The 19,839-nt window shown below is 36.3% G+C and overlaps 5 protein-coding genes across 5 annotated transcripts; 3 read left to right on the forward strand and 2 right to left on the reverse strand.

Annotated features, from left to right (window-relative positions):
• Positions 1-544: 544 nt before the first annotated feature.
• On the forward strand, positions 545-1,435 carry K444DRAFT_619621 (uncharacterized protein). The gene has a single exon (XM_024881549.1). The coding sequence runs from the start codon at positions 656-658 to the stop codon at positions 1,256-1,258; it is 603 nt and encodes a 200-aa protein (XP_024729837.1). The 5' UTR covers positions 545-655; the 3' UTR covers positions 1,259-1,435.
• Positions 1,397-3,510, reverse strand: K444DRAFT_572464 (amino-acid permease inda1; the record flags this gene model as incomplete). Its single annotated transcript, XM_024877355.1, has 8 exons — positions 1,397-1,825; positions 1,876-2,389; positions 2,437-2,478; positions 2,525-2,753; positions 2,803-3,033; positions 3,084-3,188; positions 3,242-3,299; positions 3,352-3,510. 8 exons carry the CDS (start codon positions 3,508-3,510, stop codon positions 1,565-1,567), a joined length of 1,599 nt encoding a protein of 532 aa, XP_024729838.1. The 3' UTR covers positions 1,397-1,564.
• Positions 3,511-4,576: 1,066 nt separating this feature from the next.
• Positions 4,577-5,857, reverse strand: K444DRAFT_572467 (P-loop containing nucleoside triphosphate hydrolase protein). Its single transcript, XM_024877356.1, has 2 exons — positions 5,726-5,857; positions 4,577-5,679 (listed from the first exon to the last, which is right to left on the reverse strand). Exons 1-2 carry the CDS (start codon positions 5,756-5,758, stop codon positions 4,774-4,776), a joined length of 939 nt encoding a protein of 312 aa, XP_024729839.1. The 5' UTR covers positions 5,759-5,857; the 3' UTR covers positions 4,577-4,773.
• K444DRAFT_194561 (uncharacterized protein) lies at positions 5,684-8,763 on the forward strand. The gene has a single exon (XM_024870957.1). It carries the CDS (start codon positions 6,030-6,032, stop codon positions 8,649-8,651), a length of 2,622 nt encoding a protein of 873 aa, XP_024729840.1. The 5' UTR covers positions 5,684-6,029; the 3' UTR covers positions 8,652-8,763.
• Positions 8,764-10,740: 1,977 nt separating this feature from the next.
• On the forward strand, positions 10,741-12,079 carry K444DRAFT_542602 (uncharacterized protein; the record flags this gene model as incomplete). Its single annotated transcript, XM_024875888.1, has 4 exons — positions 10,741-10,989; positions 11,044-11,179; positions 11,233-11,597; positions 11,654-12,079. The coding sequence occupies 4 exons, from the start codon at positions 10,741-10,743 to the stop codon at positions 12,077-12,079; spliced, it is 1,176 nt and encodes a 391-aa protein (XP_024729841.1).
• Positions 12,080-19,839: the final 7,760 nt, after the last annotated feature.

Consider the following 19,839-nt stretch of genomic DNA (forward strand, 5'->3'; position numbering starts at 1 on the left):
AAATCCGAAGAACCCTCTACTTTATGTCCGTACCATTTTCAAAATCCACACTCAATCTCACACCACCCGGCGAATAAGTCACCAGCGCATATGAGACAGCCATCTTAGCTTCCGATACGGGGGAATGGCAGAGCATTGGAGTGGTGATACGACGAAAGAAAAGCAAAACTCCGAAAGAACAATAGAAGGCGTCAAATCACACGATCACACATTTTGACCCCTCCAACTTCCCAAGATTGTCGACAATTGAAACAGATATCAAGAGAGCGGGACTTCAAAGATGTCGAATAAGAATCGAAGGAGAGAAATCAATCCGATTCAGCCTATTGAGGTTAAGAACTGAGACAAATTCGCAAACTGTACTTCCGACATGACGACGCCTTGCTCGCTCTCAAACCTCTTCTTAAGAAAGTGGAGGTGTATAAAGGCTCTTTCATATGTCCTTTCGTAGATACTCATCAGAATCCATCTTCAAGCACAAGAAACATTACAACTTAGAACGACTAAGTCAGACATTACCTCCGTGCCAGCCTCTTTAAACCTACCCGGGTCCCCCAGACCACAAGTCGGATCGGCGCATAACTGATCTCACAACGTCTCTCGGCCCCGAAAGGTCAAGAATGGTGGGATGTGAGTCTCGGATCCCCTCTCCTTCATGTCATTCCTTACTGAACATTCCTCTCGGATCGGAGCGGAAGAGTTTCGTCGTCTGCAAGATGAAGGGAAAACTTCCAGGCCAGCACCAACGCTCCGTCCCCCCCAAGCCAGCTATATCCAAATCCCCTCTCAAGAAAGCGGGCGCGGGATTAAATGTCCAGTCGTGCTTCCTCCTTCCTTCATGCCCGATGGTGTATTCCTCTACATTCATTCACCTCCTAGAAACAAGGCCCGCATTCTCATTTCGGGGTGCAGTGTTTGTATATGGATTATTCGATTGGTCTCTCTCACCCAGCTGCAACAACTGGGAGACACCTCTCACCATGAAGATGGAGAACGTCAAGCGTTTCGGGGAAGCGTATCTCGGGGATCGAACCATGGAAGAACGTCGAGATCCTGCCATACTCCCCCTATCTATTACCGGATTTTCCGGTATCCGGGCTCGCAGCTCGCTACTCTGGAGGATTTGAAGGCAGAAGCGGAGAAGCAAAAGCCGAAGTTGCTACCTGCTTTGTTTCCTTGCGGGACTTTGGATCCGTTCATTGATGATACGGTCATGATGAGTTTAAGTGGCAGGTTGCTGGTGGTGAAGCGCTGGTGAAGTTGATTCCGGGAGGCCCGCACGGCTTCCCATTGTTTCTACTTGAGCGGTTTGAACCCGCACAGATTGGTCGGAAGGCGTTCTTGGATTTATTGAAGGGAAGGCTAAGATCTGTTGACAGTGGGTTCAATCTGAGTTGTAGAAAGCCATGCATATTCTCTCTATATAAAAGCAACATGAAAAAACAGCGAACATGGTCCGTCGCCCATTGAAGATGTTTAGAGACTTAGAAAATCAAAACCTTTACCTTGGTCCACCCTTATTCGCCGCAGCCCCTTCCCCTCTTTGCAACCTACACTTTACCCCTCAGAACAAGAAATACCCGAGCCTCTTCCACGCTGGATAGCTCGCAATCTCTGCCCTCGTCGCATTAATCAACTGCCAATTGACCTCTCTCCTGCCGGTATCAACATCAATCTGACTCGTCCTCAACCAGCCTGTGCGCTTCCAGAAATACCCACAAATCCAGAACACGATCACAACTGGTAGCGCAAGATACTGTTTGAAGAAATCTTCAGCGGTACCAATTTTGCCCATTTTCCCGAGTGGGTAGAGTGCGATGTAGAACTGGGTGATATGAGTTTTGAGTGACGTGTAAAGGGAAGGAATGTGATTACCTGTGCTACAAGAACAAGGAAGATGAGAATCAAGCCTGCGTAAGAACCGTATACACCAAACACGGCTTTGAATGGGATCTCATCCAGGGTGTGCCCTTGATGTGCCCATGCTTTGCGGAAGCGGATGTGTGCCAAGCAGATAGAACCCCATGTGAACAGAGCCGCAAGCCCAGAGAGAGCGAGTAGCCAGTCGAAGACTACAGGACCAGATGCGCTCAGGGTAACGTAGCCTAGACATCCAAAGAGTAGGATGGCGATTGTTGAGAAGAGAGGACGGCCGGATCGATCGATGTAGGCGAAGAATTTGGGGGCGTAGCCCTGCTCTGCGAGGGCGGTCAAGGTTCGAGAGCCACCGTAGACTCCTGAGTTGCCGATAGAGATGACGGAAACGAGGATGATGAAGTTCATGAAACTATCATAGCCGATGAGACCAGCATCTTTGGCGGCAATAACAAATGGACTTGCGGCGACGTTGATGAATGGGTTGGCACCCAGGAGGCGGTCATCTGTAGAGCTGACTTTGTTAGATTTATTAGTCTTGGAAGTGGAAGATAGTCTCACCTGACAAGCAACCCGACGAACAGGAGACCAATGATGTAGAACCTGGGGGTGTTAGCTGCTAAGAAGACTTGAAGAAAAAGTGCCCTACAAGGTGATACGCCAGAACACTTGCTTGATGGCACCAGGAAGAGCTTTGGCGGGGTTTTCGGCTTCGGCAGCAGCGAGACCGACGAGCTCTGTGCCCGAGAACGCAAAAGCGGCCGTGACGAACACAGCACAGACTCCCTTGAATCCATTTTTGAATGCACCTGGATCATACCAGAGTCTCGCCCCCCAGTATTTGCTATAAATGCCTCTGCTGGGGCCACCACCACATACTAAGTGACTGGTCAGCAAGTCTTTTAAATCTCAGATGATATGGCTCACCTAGGATCAGCCCAACGATCATGAAGATGACAACTGCTGCCAGTTTCAAGATGCTAGACCAGAACTCTTCCTCGGCAAAGCCAAGAACGCCAAAAACGTTGATGATGACGATTGCGATGAGGAAGACCGTAATCCAAACTCCGACGTTGATGTCTGGATTCCAGTATCCCACAGTGAAGCCAGCGACGACGAGTTCGAGAGGAAGGACGATGGCCCATTGGAACACATAATCTGCAGGGCCAATTAGAGGCGAAAGAATATTCCCCAAGCCGATCACTTACTCCAACCCATAGCAAATCCCCATGAGGGGTCGATGAACCGAGTAGAATAAGTGTAGAAACCGCCTGAGACAGGATACATGACAGCGAGCTCTCCAAGAGCATAGACTGTAACATACTGGTCAGCTTTAGTTTTCCACTTAATCAAAAAATGCACTTACCAACGTTGAAAATCATGACACCCATAATGGCGAAATCAATGAGTAGTGTGGCGGGACCCTTGCAATGTCAGCTTGGGCGCTCAATAATAAACATTGGGGACGTGGCTTACACCTTTATCGAGTGCACTTCCAGATCCAACGAAGAAGCCAGCACCAATTGACCCACCAATCGCAATCATGTGCAGATGGCGGGGCTTGAGGGTATGGTTGAGTAGATTGTCATCGTTTGATGATGTTCGTTGCTTGAACGACTCTGGTGTACATCCCATGCGCGTCCAGAAACCCAGCTTCTCATGGGTGACGTCTATGTTGTCAGACTCATATTCTGGGGTGGAGCTGTTGGCAGGGCTGATGATGCCAATGTCTTTCTCTTGGGGATCTTTCCCGTCCATGGTGGGCAACGGCGGTGGGTTTGCGAATTTGAAAAGGAGTCACGCAGCTGCGTAAGAACGTACAAACGGATTTGATAAATTCAAGTAGAGAAATGAGGATGCTTCTTGATTTATACTTGTTTGGTCGCATGAGATCAACAGTCATGACCCTAGTCACTATATCTTGATCGACAGACCCAGTCGAGCCCTCGCACCCAAATGAAATGGCGGTTTCTGAATGGACATGACGCAAGCAAGTCTTCTAGAAAGGCCAAAGAAGCCGTCTTGCAGCGGCTCGTTATCAAAGCCAAGGTCTCTTTCCCCTCTTTTACGTCGCAAAAATGAGGTAGCAGTTGGGGAAACTGTGCTCCGAGATCACAGCACGTTTGGTATCGCAAAACCGAGCTGGATGCGTGAATTAGACTGGATGAATCCTTGAAGTCGACCTACTTAGCGGCGGGCAAGATAATTGAATATGGAAGGAGACAAGGCGATGAAGACATTGGCAGCTTGGTAATTCTTGGGATGCATGGAGTTTGTCTCGGCAAAGATTACCAACATCCTCCTGGGTCGGTACCTTGGTGGAAAAAGGAATACATTTGCACAAGTGGCACTAACCTCCGAACAATTGGCTGGAACCTTGAAAGAGTATCAATCTTGACAGATAATTCCGGGGAAAGAAGAAATATTTAAGAGAATGGTAGAAATTGATGCAGAGACGGCGGGGAGGAAATGCCAAGAAGCCAAGGCGAAAGGCGGTAACATCAAGACCACACTGCCTCCCTTGGCAAGCTGAACGTGATTCGATACGCTTGCCATCAATCACACAAGATTTTTCGTAATAACTTCTCAATTGAAACCCTTATGATAGAAAGAAGATTACTGCGTGCCTCTGCAGGATAGCTGCTGACGGGCTAAGAAGCTTGTATAACCAAGCCAACAACACGAATATAAGCGGAAATTTGCGGAGAGTGTGACTTTGACTTCCCTTTGATGAAGATCCGAGACTATCGAGTATTAGGAAGTTCCCTAAATATTCATTCCAGGCAAACCTGCGCCTAGCCTTTATGTATTATATGCTGGTGCGCCAAAGACGAACTTGTCATCAAAATCCAAACACCATCGCTATGCAATTACTCCAGGCATATGATGCTCAGACAGTTATGCCTTCTGTGCTTCTGTGCTTCTTGCCTCTGCCACCCCAATGACCTTTTGGGTGATGTCCCCAAAGAACCGGGACAGCGAGCACTCTCTATACTTATTAGCAAGCGTCTCGGGGTCCTTAGTGCTTGCGGAGGTGGAGGCATCGCCGCTCTCTCGAGGTCCAAAGTTCTCGCCATTAATCACTGTCCCAACAGGATAAACTGGCGTCCTCCCTGCCTCCAACAACATCACGAACTGCGGGTCAATCGGTATCCTTCCCAAGAACCCGACCTCAAACTCTATGGCCATGGCTTCACCACCGCCTCTGCTAAATATGTCTGTGCATTCTGAGCAGTTTGGACAGACAAAGCCGCTCATGTTCTCTACCACCCCGATAACATATATGCCAGTCTTTTTGCAGAAATTCAACTCCTTCTTCACATCGGCTGTGGCAACCGCCTGTGGTGTTGTGACTACCACGGCTCCAGCGACTTGCCCTGGATATGCGGTCTTAAGGAGCGTTTCTGCGAGGGATATGTGTTCGTCTGATGTTCCTGGCGGGGTATCAATGAGGAGGTAATCGATTTCTCCCCAAAGCACGTCTGAGAGGAATTGGCGCACCATAGCAGTCTTTTTCGGACCGCGCCATACCACAGCATCACCTCTCTCTCGCAAAAGAAATCCCAAGCTCATGCATGACAGTGCGCCTATGCCAGCTTCTGGGCTCGCAGAATGTACTGGCACTGGCACCCATCCTCCTGGAGCTTGTTGAACTCTCGAGGACTCGATGCCAAAAAGACGTGGTATTGACGGTCCAGTGAGGTCTATATCGAGTATTCCGACCGAATGACCAGCTAGGGAGAGGGATAGAGCCAGTTGAGTTGTGACGGAGGATTTCCCTACGCCACCTTTGCCAGAGAGGACCTATGGCGTGTTAGTTGGACTGCGGAGAGTTTCCGAGAAGGCTTACAAGAACAATGTGTTTGACTTTATCTAGAGACATCTTGACTCTTCGTCAAACACTCAATCTTCTGTGTCGTGTAGTTGTCGCATTGTAAAGTCGATGTAATGAAGAAGAAATCCTTATCGATTAGCAATCCGCGGAACAAATCCGGACAAACAGGCCAAACACTGACGCGCTTTGTTCCCGACATCCGCCAAGGTGCCCAGACCTGCTCATCAGACAACTGTGAATATTGACATTGTGTCTCTTGAAAATAAGCACGCCAGTTTACTCGCATATCATATCAATATGAGAGCCCCTGCTCATTTTTATGGCAATGGACGACCCTTGGGGCTCGCCGTGGGCAGACGAAACACAAACTCCACACCCTATTAAGCTGAAGGAGAACGGCTTCGCATTCAAGCCGACAACCCCAGTCAAGGCAGCAAGCTTGGCTTTGGAGCAGAAGACGAGTTCTCCTTGGGACGATCCAGACGATGATGGGTTTGGAGACTGGGCTGTCGGAACGCCGGAGAAGAAGGAAAAGGGCCTGGGACTCGACGGGGCAGATGATGGGTGGACGAGTAATGTTGGGGATGGGCCCGGATATCGCTTTACAATCGAGGGCTCGCACGCGCTGTCAGGCTCGTTGAACAATGATGCTGCAATATCTGATGATCGCACGCCGAATCTGGGGCTGAGTCTACTTCCGAAGCCTTTAGGCATCCTGCGGCAGCCCTCACCAGATCCTTGGGCCATGGACACAAACCAGGAAGACGAGCTCGCAGAGACCCTTCCTGTAACAGCCGATAGACATGATAAGGGGGCCATCGCTGTGGAACCTATGCTGGATTTGAGCCATGATGAGGAGATAACCCAGGTTGTGTCTCCCGTGGTTGTGGAGGATGGAATGCTGGCTGGGACGATTGGAATTGAAGATAGCCTAACTACGACTAATGGTGCAAATGTCATTGCGGAGGAGTCGAGTAGAAGCAACGGGGGGAGTGTCGAAACTCTGACGCCCATTGAGGTTCACGAGCAGGATGGAGACATTCAAGTGGCCCAACATGTACCCTCAAGACCGTCATCCTCTCCGTCAGAGCACAGTCGCCATGATGACACGACACAAGACTCGCCGCGCACATCTCTTGACGAGGAACCAAAACGTCCTTCTGTGGCAAGGAAAGTGTCCACGAAAATTCAGGAACTGGTGGAGCACTTTGATGGTCTTGCTAAACAAGAGGAGGTCGCCGTGCCAATCGTGGGTAGAATTGGCAGTCCGGCCCGGCAGACGGAAGATGTGAGAGATGTTGAAGAAGACGAAGAGGAGATGGATGAATTTGGGGATTTTGAGAATGTGCAATCCGAGACCGTTGAACCGATGGACGAAAGGAGAGCAGATCCTCCACCGAAGTCGCCTATTCAGGAAGACTCTAAGGTTAATGCTCGTGAACCAGAGGCTACCCATGAAGTGTCCCAAGCTCGGGTCGTACCAAAGGATCTTGGGCCCGTCGAATTTACCGTCGACGCAACTGCCCTTGATCGAATATACTCTCACACGGAAGCAAAGCCTCCCCCAGAGAAAGTCTTCATTCCAGACGTTGCCTCTCATGATTCATTCTCTTCTACTGAGGAACGGAAAACTTGGTACAGAATCTCAAGATATGGGACGATGCGGAAATACAACACCGGAGACGATGAGAACTACGTACGGGTGAACTGGACGCAATCTCAAGTTCGTGCAGAGACATTGAAAACTGTGGCCCGATGGATAGAAGAAGACCGAATCAGTGGCCGGGTGGTCCTAGGTGGTGCCAGCAAAGGGAGCTCTATCTTTGGCTGGAATGACTCCAAAGCTGCACCTGTACCACTCGCTGCAGCATTTGCTATCAATAATGGCAAGCAAAAAGCTGTGCCAGCAGCAATTGAGCCGGTTGTGGAGATCCCCAGAGAGTGGCCTAAAGGCCTTGTTCGAACTCGGTCAACGTCCAGAAGTCCCTCGCTATCAAAAGCAAGGAGAAAGAGCTCGACTAAATCCATCACGACTGAAGATGCAAAGCCACAATTGTCCGTTGCAAATTTTGGGTGGAATGCCGCCCCTCCGAGCATGCAAGATTCAAAACCACAATCGCCAGTGCACAAGAAGAATCCCTCCTGTTCGAGTTCCGGCGCTCCACTGGCAGCAGGCAAGATAGCCCCAGCTCCAATACCAACTGCTAGTCGAGTTTCTTCTCCACTCGCAGAACCTACGAAAAGAGATATAGCAATGAATGGAACACCTCCCCGCTCGCATTCCATTGCTAATACTAGCATATCGATCCCACCATTTCTCAATACTTCAAATATTACCAACGACGATGGTGATTGGGGTGAATTGGTTTCTTCGCCGTCAACCAGCGTTACACCAGCTATTCCATCACCATCACCATCAAAATCACTTCACAAAACAACAGGAAACCTGGGCTCGGCATTCCCACGAACAGCTCCAACACTAGAGCCAACGAGCGTACACTTTCAACCGCTCAAACTAGAGCAAACAGTTGATAGGGCCAGCAATTTTAACGAAAGTTTATCACTCCCAACTACGAATTCTATGACCATTAACACCACAAACACATTTGGTCAAAATGGCTTCACAACATCCAGCAACCATTACATGGGAACTGCCTTCAGTCCAAATGCACAAACAGTTCGTCAACCTGCGACAGCTGTAAGTGTTGATCCATGGGCATCCGCAGATTTCTCTTTCTTCGAGAGTAGCACGGCCGGTGTCTCGAAGGCACCTAATGCTCCGATACCGAAGTCCATGCCGAAGTCTGTTACTTTTAGCACTCCTGCTGTGACGTCGATCCCTCCGCAGAACCCGAAGTCAAGAGAGGAGATCGAGCAAGATCGAATAGTGCAAAGTGTCGTTAAGGGGCTACCGGACTTGTCATATATGCTGAGGAAATAGCCCTAGGAGGGAGGTTGCTAGGTACGGGGAGTTTCAAAGGAGCATATACATGAGGTTGGGTTGTCCACATGCATTTCTAGCGCGGGAGTATATTTTAATGGGACAGACCCAAATATTGTAGACAAGCGGCATTGGTAATCGGCGTTGGTTCGGATGGTATGTACTCTATTGATCTACTTCTTCATGACAGTCATTTACTTTCTGAATCTATCTACACGTTACCATGCACGAATTGCCTGTTTATTACGCCCGTACAAGTGCAAGTGCTTGGATCTCCGCACACTTCGAAATGTTGGGGGTTCAAAACTATCTTCTCTCCTCTACCTCTAGTTCAGACCCCTCCATCACTTGGTTCTCACTGCGCCTTGACCCCTCCATCCTGCTCGAAGGCTAGGACAGAAAGATCCATTTTATCATCTTCACCATCCAGCTGTATAGAAATATCGCCAACGAGCTTGCGGCCAAGCTTCAAGTAAAGCTTCGTTCCCGAGGAACTTCCAATCACAACACCAACCTTCTCATTTCGCTTGCCATTTCTATCCCGCATCTCACAAGATTGCTCGCGGCCCCGCGATGTTGATATTCCGGATGTGTACCAAGCAAGAGCAGCTCGATATTTCTTCCCCCGTAAACTTCGTCAAAGAACTCTTTCCTGGCCTTCGCCAATGCTTCTCGCTGGGCTGTGGTGTGTGTTGAATGTCCAATGCCTGCCTGGTTCTGGCCTCTGCTCATAATCTGAGGCTGACTACATTTGTGCTGGGGGCTTGGGAATTTGTCAATATATTTTCTCAGATTAAGATCTCAGGCAGCTCACCAGAATCAATGCCCCGAGCAGCATAAGCTACCGGCGCCACAATTGTGTGGTCTTCGTTTGTCTTCGAACATGCCACCATTATCGAATATATTTCTGGCTCTACAAAATAAACTCAAACCTCTCTTTCGTCGAGGTGCTTCAGACTTCAGGAAATTCCCTTCGGTTTGGGAAAGGGTAACCCATATTCGGATCGTCATGGAACGTAGAATAATCTCCGTAATAGCCTCCAAGTCATCGAGAGTTACTTTGACGGATATTCATCTTGTTTTTGTCCGGGTTTAGAATTGACACACTTTTGAGAGGGTTCATGAGTTGAGGGCTCAATACACAAAAGTATATCTCAGCAATCTGACCTTCCCTTTTTGGCGTAGCACGTCAGCAAAGGAGTCATAGGGCGCGGCTCTAATCCATTGAGCCTCGGAGACATTATGTGGACCCGTCTTGATAGAATGCCCGTTGGCTAGAAGTGAAATTGCTTTCTCGAGGCTAGATCAAAGCCTCAGTCTTGTTGATTATTTCAGGGGTACTCTCGTTAGCGTTGCGCTGTGTGCAGTGTGCGTTCGGGCTGTGCCGAGCCTGAGCCCCCTTTTCTAGTTGTCAGCTTTGAGTAATGCATCCTTGACCATTGATTCGCTACACCGGGACATCAGAGCGCCAAGTACGAGAAAACACGTGCTAATTCATTGACATTCCGAGTTTCGAAATTGGGGCTGGAACTCCAAATATATTTTCGCAGGGGATTTTGTTCCGCGGGGTCCATTCAGAGCATCGAACTCTGGAAATTAATATGTTAGTCAGGTACCATTTTTACGATGGGCCTATCATAAAGAGGAATTCTTGGCGTGATGTGCATCTCGCGGTGTCAGGTGAAAGTTTTTGTTCAGGCAGTGCTCGTCTCAAGTGGATTTCCTTACAAGCCCGTCGTCTTTCTTCACTCTATATAATGTTGCCTACCAGTGCGAACATATATTCTTCACTTCAAGTCCATCACCAAGCAAATAGTCGGAAAATCGCCCCCCTCTCGATCAATTCAAACTTTCACAGCTAGCTTTTCTCAAAGTCCCGTTCCTAATTTTATAATTACTACCCACTGCATTTACCTCGTTTTGCTGAGGGCTCATAGCAACAATGTTGCTAATACGCTTCACTCTCCTAGCTGCGGTCCTCGAGACAGGAGCCTTTGCCCTCGCAATCAGCACGGCCTTCTCGGCGCCAACTCCCACTCTCGCTCCAAGAGATACAGCCACTGGTACCACCACATCAGCAATCGAGTTCATGACAACAAATTACATAACCATTCCTGGCATAACGAACGACCACGTCACACTCTCACCTCAAACAATCAGCATCGCAGTCCCAACGTGCATCCAAACAATCACACCTGACAAGAATGGCTACGTACCACCTGGGACCTGTCACGCGCTGTACAACTACTATCCAAGTTTCACAGCTGCGTTGGCATTTTCAATTATCTTTGGGATGTTGACGATTGCTCACATCGCTCAAGCTGCGCTCTTCAAGACGGTAGCTTCTTCATTACACGTATTGAACATCGAATCAAGCTAACGCCGAGAGAAGAAATTCTGCTGGGTTATAATCATGGCTAGTATTTGGGAGACGATATCATTTACTGCACGGGCAATATCAACTCGCAATCAACAGAATGAATGGATCGAGCTTATTTCCGAGCTTTTCGTCCTGCTTGCCCCTCTCTGTAATTCCCTCTTCCTACGTATCGCCGTCGAACAGCAAGCTGACTGATGATAGGGGTCAACGCCTTTGCATACATGCTTCTCGCCCGAATGATCCACTTCTACCTTCCCATCCATTCAATTTTCTCGATCCCCGCCTCCGTCCTCGCAATCGCGTTCGTGACACTCGACTTCATCTCCTTCGTCATCCAACTCATCGGCGGCAGCTACGCCGGTCCCACAGCGCCTATGACTCAACAGCTCAAAGGAGTACATATCTATATGGGAGGTATCGGCCTCCAGCAATTGTTCATCTTCCTTTTTTTGGCGCTGGGAGTGAAGTTTCATCGCGAGATGTTCTGGTTAGAGAGGGTGGGGAGCGCGAAGGAGGGGTGGAAGGGTCTGCTTTTTACGCTTTATGGGAGTTTGGGATTCATAACCGTGAGTTTTCCTCCCCTCCCTCTCCAAAGCTATCACAAGATATTGATTGGATGCAGATCCGTATCTTCTTCCGTCTCATCGAGTTCTCCGGCGGCAAGACATCTTCCAACCCTCTTCCATACCACGAAGTATATTTCTACGTCTTAGAAGCAGTACCGATGTGCCTTGCAATCCTGTGCTACAATGTTACGCATCCGGGAACCGTTCTTCAAGGTCCAGAAGCTAGGTTGCCGACTATTAGGTCGTTGGTTTTCAAGAAGAGGAGGGGGAGGAAACAGCAAATAGGTTCTGGGGATAAAGGTGGAGTGGAGATGGGAAGTAATTATGTTGAGCTTGGGGAGGAGTCGATTAGTATACATGTGGAGCTTGAGGGAAAGGATCCGAGAGAGGGAAAGGATCCGAGAGAGGGAAAGGATCCGAGAGAGGGAAAGGATCCGAGAGAGGGAAGGAACTCTTTTAGAGAGAGGTTCGGATTGTGGTAATTCGAGGCTTTAGCGTTAGGGAAAGGCTTAATAACATCGTCTATGGATTGGGACTTACCTAGTAGAGTGTTCTCTTCTCTTCTCGAAAAAAATTGGTTGTATTTTGAGTTGAATTACTATTAGCTAACTTCCCAGACATGCGATTCAAGCCAACCCTATTTCCTTTTAACTTTATATCGAACAGGCTCGGCAATAATCCAGTTTTAATAATATTAATACGGTATTAATAAGGTATTACTGGTATTAATACCTAAGTAATTTTCGAACTTCAAATACTCTTTATTATTAATAAAACTAATTTAAAGGCTTAAATATTAAAAAGAAAAATATATTATTTTATTATTTAAAGTATTTTTTATAAAACGTTTTATAATTTATAATTTTTAATATTTTTAAGCTTATTAAAATTTAAGTAATATATTATAATATATATATTTTTTTTAAATAAGTTTATTTTCGAGCTTTATAAAAGCTAATAATTTATTTTATTTTTTATTATATTTCTCGGATTTCTAATATTTTATATATAAATATTATATATTAAAAATAAAAGCTTTTTAAAATATAATTTAAAAGAGTTTATTATTATTATTTATATAATTTCAAGCAAGTATTATTTTTTATATAATTTATTTAATATTAAAGCTAAATATTATTCTAGATCTTTATTTTAACTAATTTATTAAATTTTAAATTTTAGTTTATTTTTTATTAGCTTAATTATTATAACTCGTTTAATATTATATTATATTTAATATTTTTTAATATTACTAGAAGTAATTTTAAGTTTATTTAATTTAATAAAGAGTTTTAAGAATTCTTTTATAATTTCTTTATATAAAAAACTAAATATATTTTTATAATTTCCAATAGCTTTAAAAGAAATAAGTAATTATATATTTTTAGAATCTCGAAAGAGTTTTTTATTTAATTTCTTAGCTTTTGGCTTAAATAATTAAATTTCTAGTATTTTATAATAATTTATTATTAGTATAACTATTACTTTAGAAGTTATATACTTAATTACAAGATTTAAAAATAATAAAATATAAGATATAAAATATAATTATATAATTTTATATTTTATTATTAGTTTACTAATAATATATAATACTATTATATAATATATATAAAATACTAGTATATTAAATTAATAAAATAGTTAATATTTAGAAATAAGAACTATAATATTATAATATTAATATGCGATTCCTAAATCTATTAAACCTAATAGAAACTAGCTACTAATTAAATTATTTATAAGATATAAAGTTATATAATTATATCTTATATTTTATATCCTATATCTTATATTCTATATCTTATGTCCTATATCTTATATCCTATATCTTATATTCTATATCTTATATTTTATTATTTATATATTATTATATTTATATTAATTAAATATTTAAAAGTATTTAATAACTTTAATTTTATTATAGAATTAATAGAATTCGATTTTTCTTTAATTTCTTTAATTTCTATAATTTCTTATTATTTATATATTTAGTAAAAGTATATTATATTAATTATTAGATATTTCTTTTAAGTAATATCTAATTTAATAAAATATTTATATAATAACTTCGAATTCATATAAATAACTAATAATAGTTCTATTTCTATTATTTTATTAATTATAAATTTAATTAAAGTATTTATATTAAAACTAGAATACTTCTAATAATTTTCTTATATTTAATAAAGAACTAGTAAATAATAATAGTATATCTAGTTTTATTTATTAAATTTAAAATATATTAAATTTAAAAACAGAAATCTTTATTATTTATAAAAATAATTAAATATAAAAATACTTTTATTAATTTCACGAATTTTAGTTCTTTAATAATATTCTCAATTTACTATTAAATATATTTATTAAATACCTTTATATTAGTTTCCGAGAATTTAATAACTTAAATAATAATTAATAAATTATATAAAGCTTTTAATTAATAAATTAATATAATATATACTTTTCTAATATATTAGATAATATATTAGTTCTTAATAGAAAGATCTTAATAAATAGTACTTTTATTATTTATAATAATAATAATAATATTCTTTATAAAAATAATTTAGAGGTTTTAATACTAGTATTTTTATATAAAAGTAATTCTAGTAGTATTTATATAAATAATATCTTTATTAAACTTGAGATTATAATTAAAAGTAAAGTATTTATATTTCTTAACTAAGAATTTAGTTTTTAAAGTTTTAATTATTATACTTTTATAAAATTATTAGTTTTAATAAATAGAATATTATTAGTTTAAAAGCTAATAATTTTAAAAAATTACTTATTATAAAAAAAGTAAGAGTTATAAATTAATTATTTTATAAAAAGCTTATTAATATAATAGAAATAATAAGTTTTAAACTAGTAGTTCCTAGCTTTTAATATATTATATAATAGTTTTATAATTTTTAAAATAGAATTATTTTTTTAGATTTAGCTCTTTAATAAGCTTATAAAATAAATTAATATAGAAATTATAATTAAATAAAGTTATTAATTAGATATAAGCTTATAAAATATTATATAAATATAATTTTATAATATTTATTATTATAATAATAATAATATTAAAAATAATTTTCTAACTAATTTATTAAATAATAAATAATTATATTAATATTATATATTTTTTACTATTATTATAAACTTAAATAACTAGTTTTAACTTTTTAAGCTCTTTTTCTATATTCTTATTCTTGATTTTATTAATAAACCGAGAATTGAATTTTTTTTTAATATTTGAGATCTAGAAATAATCTTAAAAATAGTCTTTTTTAAAAGACTAGTAATTTTAATTTAATAAAAATTCTTATATAAATTATTATCTTATATAAATTATTATCTTATATAAATTATTATCTTATATAAATTATTATCTTATATAAATTATTATTTTATATAAATTATTATCTTATAAATATATTATAATATTCGGGTTCTTATAAAAGTATTCTTTATTATACTTTAATAAATAGTAGAAATAATAAAAGAAATTATAAAAGAAATTATATTTATATTACTTTTAGCTTTATTATAAAATTTGAAATTATATTTAGATTTAGATATATTAACTTTAATATTTCTTATAAAAAAGGGCTTTATAGAAATTAAATAAAAAGTAATATAACTATATAATAAAGCTAATATATAATTCTTTTTATTAATAGCTACTAGCTTATATAGCTTATTCTAATTACTAGATTAATTAGTATTTTTTATATTATATAAGAATATTCGAATTTAAAAAAAGTTTATAAATATTAGTAATATTAGAACTATTTCAGGTATTTAAAATATTTGTAATTTAATATTTAGTTTAAAGCTTTTAAATTTCTATTATTACTTTTTTAAATACTATTAATTACTATAATATAATTAATAATAGAATATTATATTTAGTTATTTAAAATAAAGTATTATAAATTAAAAAAATTAAAAAAAAATTATTAGATTTTATAAAATTATTAATAGCCTTAAAAGCTATTTAAAATATAATATTTTTATTAATTCTATTAATTTTAGCTATAATAATAAAATAAATATATTAAATCGAACTATAATAGTATTTTATAATTTTAATAAAATTATTAATTTTTATAAAAATAAAAATAATTTTAGTATTTATAATATTTATAAATTAAATAAATTTTTATTAATAAACTACTTTCTAGTATTTATTATAATCTAATTAAAAGAATCTAAATAAATATTAATCTAATATTATTTTAAAGTATTTTGAATATATAAAATATTAATAATAATAAAGTAATTAAAGCTAATATTATTTTTTAAATTAAACTTGAATTATTTTAATAATTATTCGAATTTCTAGTATTATTTATAATATTTTATAAAATATTTCAGGGTTTTTATATTAATATTATAATCTATTTATTCTAATATATTTCGAAGCTTACTAACTAATAAATAACTATAATAATATAAATAATATAATTTAATATTTATAAGAAAATAGAAGTTATAAATAAAGAATTTAAAAATATAACTTTATAATATAATATTTTGAAATTAAAAAGAATATTTAAAATATTATATTATAAATATATAATATTTAATAAAAATAATAAAATAATTAGTAAAATTATTAAAATAGATTTCTAGCTTATTTATATTAACTAAACTAAATAAAAATAGAATTTTTATAAATATAATATAAAATATAAATCCGATATTAAACTAAATATTAATTTAATTTTTTAGTAATTTTATTAAATTTAATATTATTATTAGTTTATTATAAAGCTTGGAATTAATTATAACTAATAATTAAGAATTTAGAGGCTTTAATATTAATTATAATAAAGATTTAAATACTTTCTATTACTAATTTTATTAATAATTTATTAGATTTTAAAATATAGATTTTATTTATTAATTAATATCGGTTTACTAGTAATATATAGTACTATTATATAGGTATAGAAATACTAGTTGCATTAGTTAGTAAAGTTATTATTATTCCGAAATAGGGATTACAGTATTATAGTATTAATATATGATTCCTAAATCTGCTAAGCCTAAAGGGATCTAGTCTACTAGTCGAGTTACTAATAGAATACAAGGTCACATAACCATATCCCGTATCCCATATCTCATTACCCATATCCTATTACCTATATCCTATTACCCATATCCTATAACTATATATATAACTCCTAAAGGAATAGCTATACTAATACTAGAAACTTTCTAAAAACACGAAAAACAGTATCTCTCTCCGATTATATATAAATTCCCTAATCCCGCCTAGTACCAGATTTCCCAAATACTTTATATATCTATATCGCTTCCGAGGTTTTAGTTATATACCAAAGGCCATAGCCTTTTATATATAACTTCCCCTCCTATAATATCCTTCTATTTCATATATTCATTTCCTGTCCTATCCGTACTCGACCTATTCTTCTATATTCAATTATATAATATTTATATTAATTAGGTACTTAAAGGCATTTATTGGCTTTAATTTCATTATAGAATTAGCAGGATTCGATTCTCCCTTAATCTATTTAACTTCTATAATCTCTTATTATTTATATACCTAGTAAAAACATATTATATTAATTATTAAATACTTTTCTTAAATAGTTCCTAATTTAATAAGGTATTTATATAATAATTTCGAATTCGTATAAACTACTAGTAGTAGTTTCATTTCTAGTACTCTATTAATTATAGATTTGACTAAAGTACCTATATTAAAGCTATAAGCCATACTATAAAGTTCCGAAACTAGAATACTTCTAGTAACTCTCTTATATTTAATAGAGAACTAGTAAATAATATTAGTATATCTAGTTCCGTTTACTAGAACTAGAATATATCCGATTTAAAAAGAGAAATCTCTATTATTTATAAATAAAATATCCGTAAAAATAATTAAATATAAAGACTCTTTTACTAGCTTTACGAATCTCAGTCCTCTAGTAGTATTCTTAATTTGCTATTAAATATACTTATTAAATACCTTTATATTAGTTTCCAAAAATTCAATAGCTTAAATAGTAATTAATAGGTTATATAAAGCTTCTGGTTAATAGACTAATATAATATATACTTCTCTAATATATTAGATAATATATTAGTCCTTAATAAAGAGATCTTAATAAATAGTACCCTACTACTTATAATAGTAGTATTCTTTATAGAAATAATTCGGAGGTTTTTATACTAGTATTCCTATATAAGAGTAATTCCAGTAGTATTTATATAGATAATACCTCCGTTAAACTTGAGATTATAGTTAATAGTAAGGCATTTATACTCTTTGGCCAAGAACTTAGCCTCTTAGAGCTTTAGTTACTCTGTTTTTACAAAATTATTATTTCTAATAAATAAAGTATTATTAGTTTAAAGACTAATAATTCTAAAGGATTACTTGCTATAAAAAAGGCAAGGGTTATAAGTTAACTATTCTATAGAAAACTCATTAATATAATAAAAATAATAAGTCTTAAACTAGTAGTTTCTAGCTTCTAGTATACTATATAATAGTTTTATAATTTTTAGAACCGAATTATTATTTAGATTTAGCTCTCTAGTAAGCTTATAAGGTGAGTTAATATAAAAATTACAGTTAAGCAAAATTATTAATTAGATATAAACTTATAAGATATTATATAAATATAGCTCTATAGTATCTATTATTATAATAGTAATACTAAGAATAATTCTCTAGCTAATATATTAAATAATAGGTAATTATATTAATACTATATATTTTTTACTATTATTATAAGCCTAGATAACTAGTCTCGACTTTTTAAACTCTCTCTTTATACTCTTATTCTTAATCTTATTAATGAACCGGGAGTTAAAAATATATATATTTCCTTTAGTATCTGAGATCTGGAAATAATTTCAAATATATCTTTTTCTAGAAGGCTAGTAACTTTAACTTAACGGGAATTCTTATATAGGTTATTATCTTATAGAAATATTATAATATCCGGATTCTTATAAGAGTATTCTCTATTATACTTTAGTAAAATAGCAGAAATAACAGGAGAAATTATACCTGTATTACCTTTAGCCTTACTATAGAATTTAGGAACAGGTTCAGGTTCGGAGCCATTAGTAATAACCTTAATATCCCCTATATAAAAGGGCTTTATAAAGGTTAAGTAGAAAGTAGTATTACTATATAGTAAAGCTAGTATATAGTTCTCCCTATTAATAGCTACTAGCTTATATAACTTATCCTAACTATTAGATTAACCGGTATTTCCTTTATATTATATAAAAATATCCGAATTTAAGAGAAGTTTATAGATATTAGTAATACTAGAACTATTTCGGGTATTTAGGATATTTATAATCTGGTATCTAGCTTAAAGCTTCTAAATTTCTATTATTACTTTCTTAAATACTACTAATTACTATAATATAGTTAGTAATAGGGTATTATATTTGGTTATTTGAAGTAAAGTACTATAAACCAAGAGGGTTAGGATAATATTATTAAATCTAGTAGAATTATTAATAGCCTTAAAAACTATTTGAAATATAGTATCTTTATTAATTCTATTAATTTTAGTTATAATAATAAAGTAAATATATTAAATCGGGCTATAATAGTATTCTATAATTCTAATAGAACTATAAGCTTCTATAGGAACGATTTTAACCTTAGTTTCTATAGTATTTGCAAGCTAAGTAAACTCCTTACTAGTAAACTACTTTCCGGTATTTACTATAATCTAATTAGGAGAGCCTAAATAAGTATTAATTTAATACTACTTTAGAATATCCCAAGTATATAATATACTAATATTTTAAAACTATTAGCCGGCTTAATATCTAGTACCTTTATTAATAATATAGAATATAGGCTTATTAGAAATATAGAAAATATTAATAATAATAAAATAGTTAAAGCTAATATTATCTCTTAGGTTAAACTTAAATTATTCTAATAATTATTCGAATTTCTAATATAGTATTTTATAAGATACTCAAAAGCTTTTATATTAATATTATAGCCTATTTATTCTAGTATATTTCGAAGCTTATTAATAAATAAATAACTAAAACAGTAATATAAATATTATAATTTAACCTTTATAAGAAAGTAAAGATTATAAATAAAGAATTCGGAAATAAAGCTTTATAGAATAATATTCCAAAACAGGAAAAAATATTTAAAATATTATACTATAAATATAAAGCATTTATTAGAAGTAATAAGATAATTAGTAAAATTATTAAAATA

This window comes from Hyaloscypha bicolor (assembly GCF_002865645.1).
Source record: "Hyaloscypha bicolor E unplaced genomic scaffold K444scaffold_165, whole genome shotgun sequence".
Taxonomy (NCBI): Eukaryota; Fungi; Ascomycota; class Leotiomycetes; order Helotiales; family Hyaloscyphaceae; genus Hyaloscypha; species Hyaloscypha bicolor.

What these genes read in the sequence shown, in the direction of transcription:
- K444DRAFT_572467 (XM_024877356.1), bottom strand. Translation starts at nt 5,758, where the DNA reads ATGTCTCTAGATAAAGTCAAACACATTGTTCTT. An exon ending in AAGTCAAACACATTGTTCTT is followed by an intron (nt 5,680 to 5,725) that starts GTAAGCCTTCTC and finishes AACACGCCATAG; the next exon opens with GTCCTCTCTGGCAAAGGTGG.
- K444DRAFT_194561 (XM_024870957.1), top strand. Translation starts at nt 6,030, where the DNA reads ATGGCAATGGACGACCCTTGGGGCTCGCCGTGGGCAGACGAAACACAA.
- K444DRAFT_619621 (XM_024881549.1), top strand. Translation starts at nt 656, where the DNA reads ATGTCATTCCTTACTGAACATTCCTCTCGGATCGGAGCGGAAGAGTTT.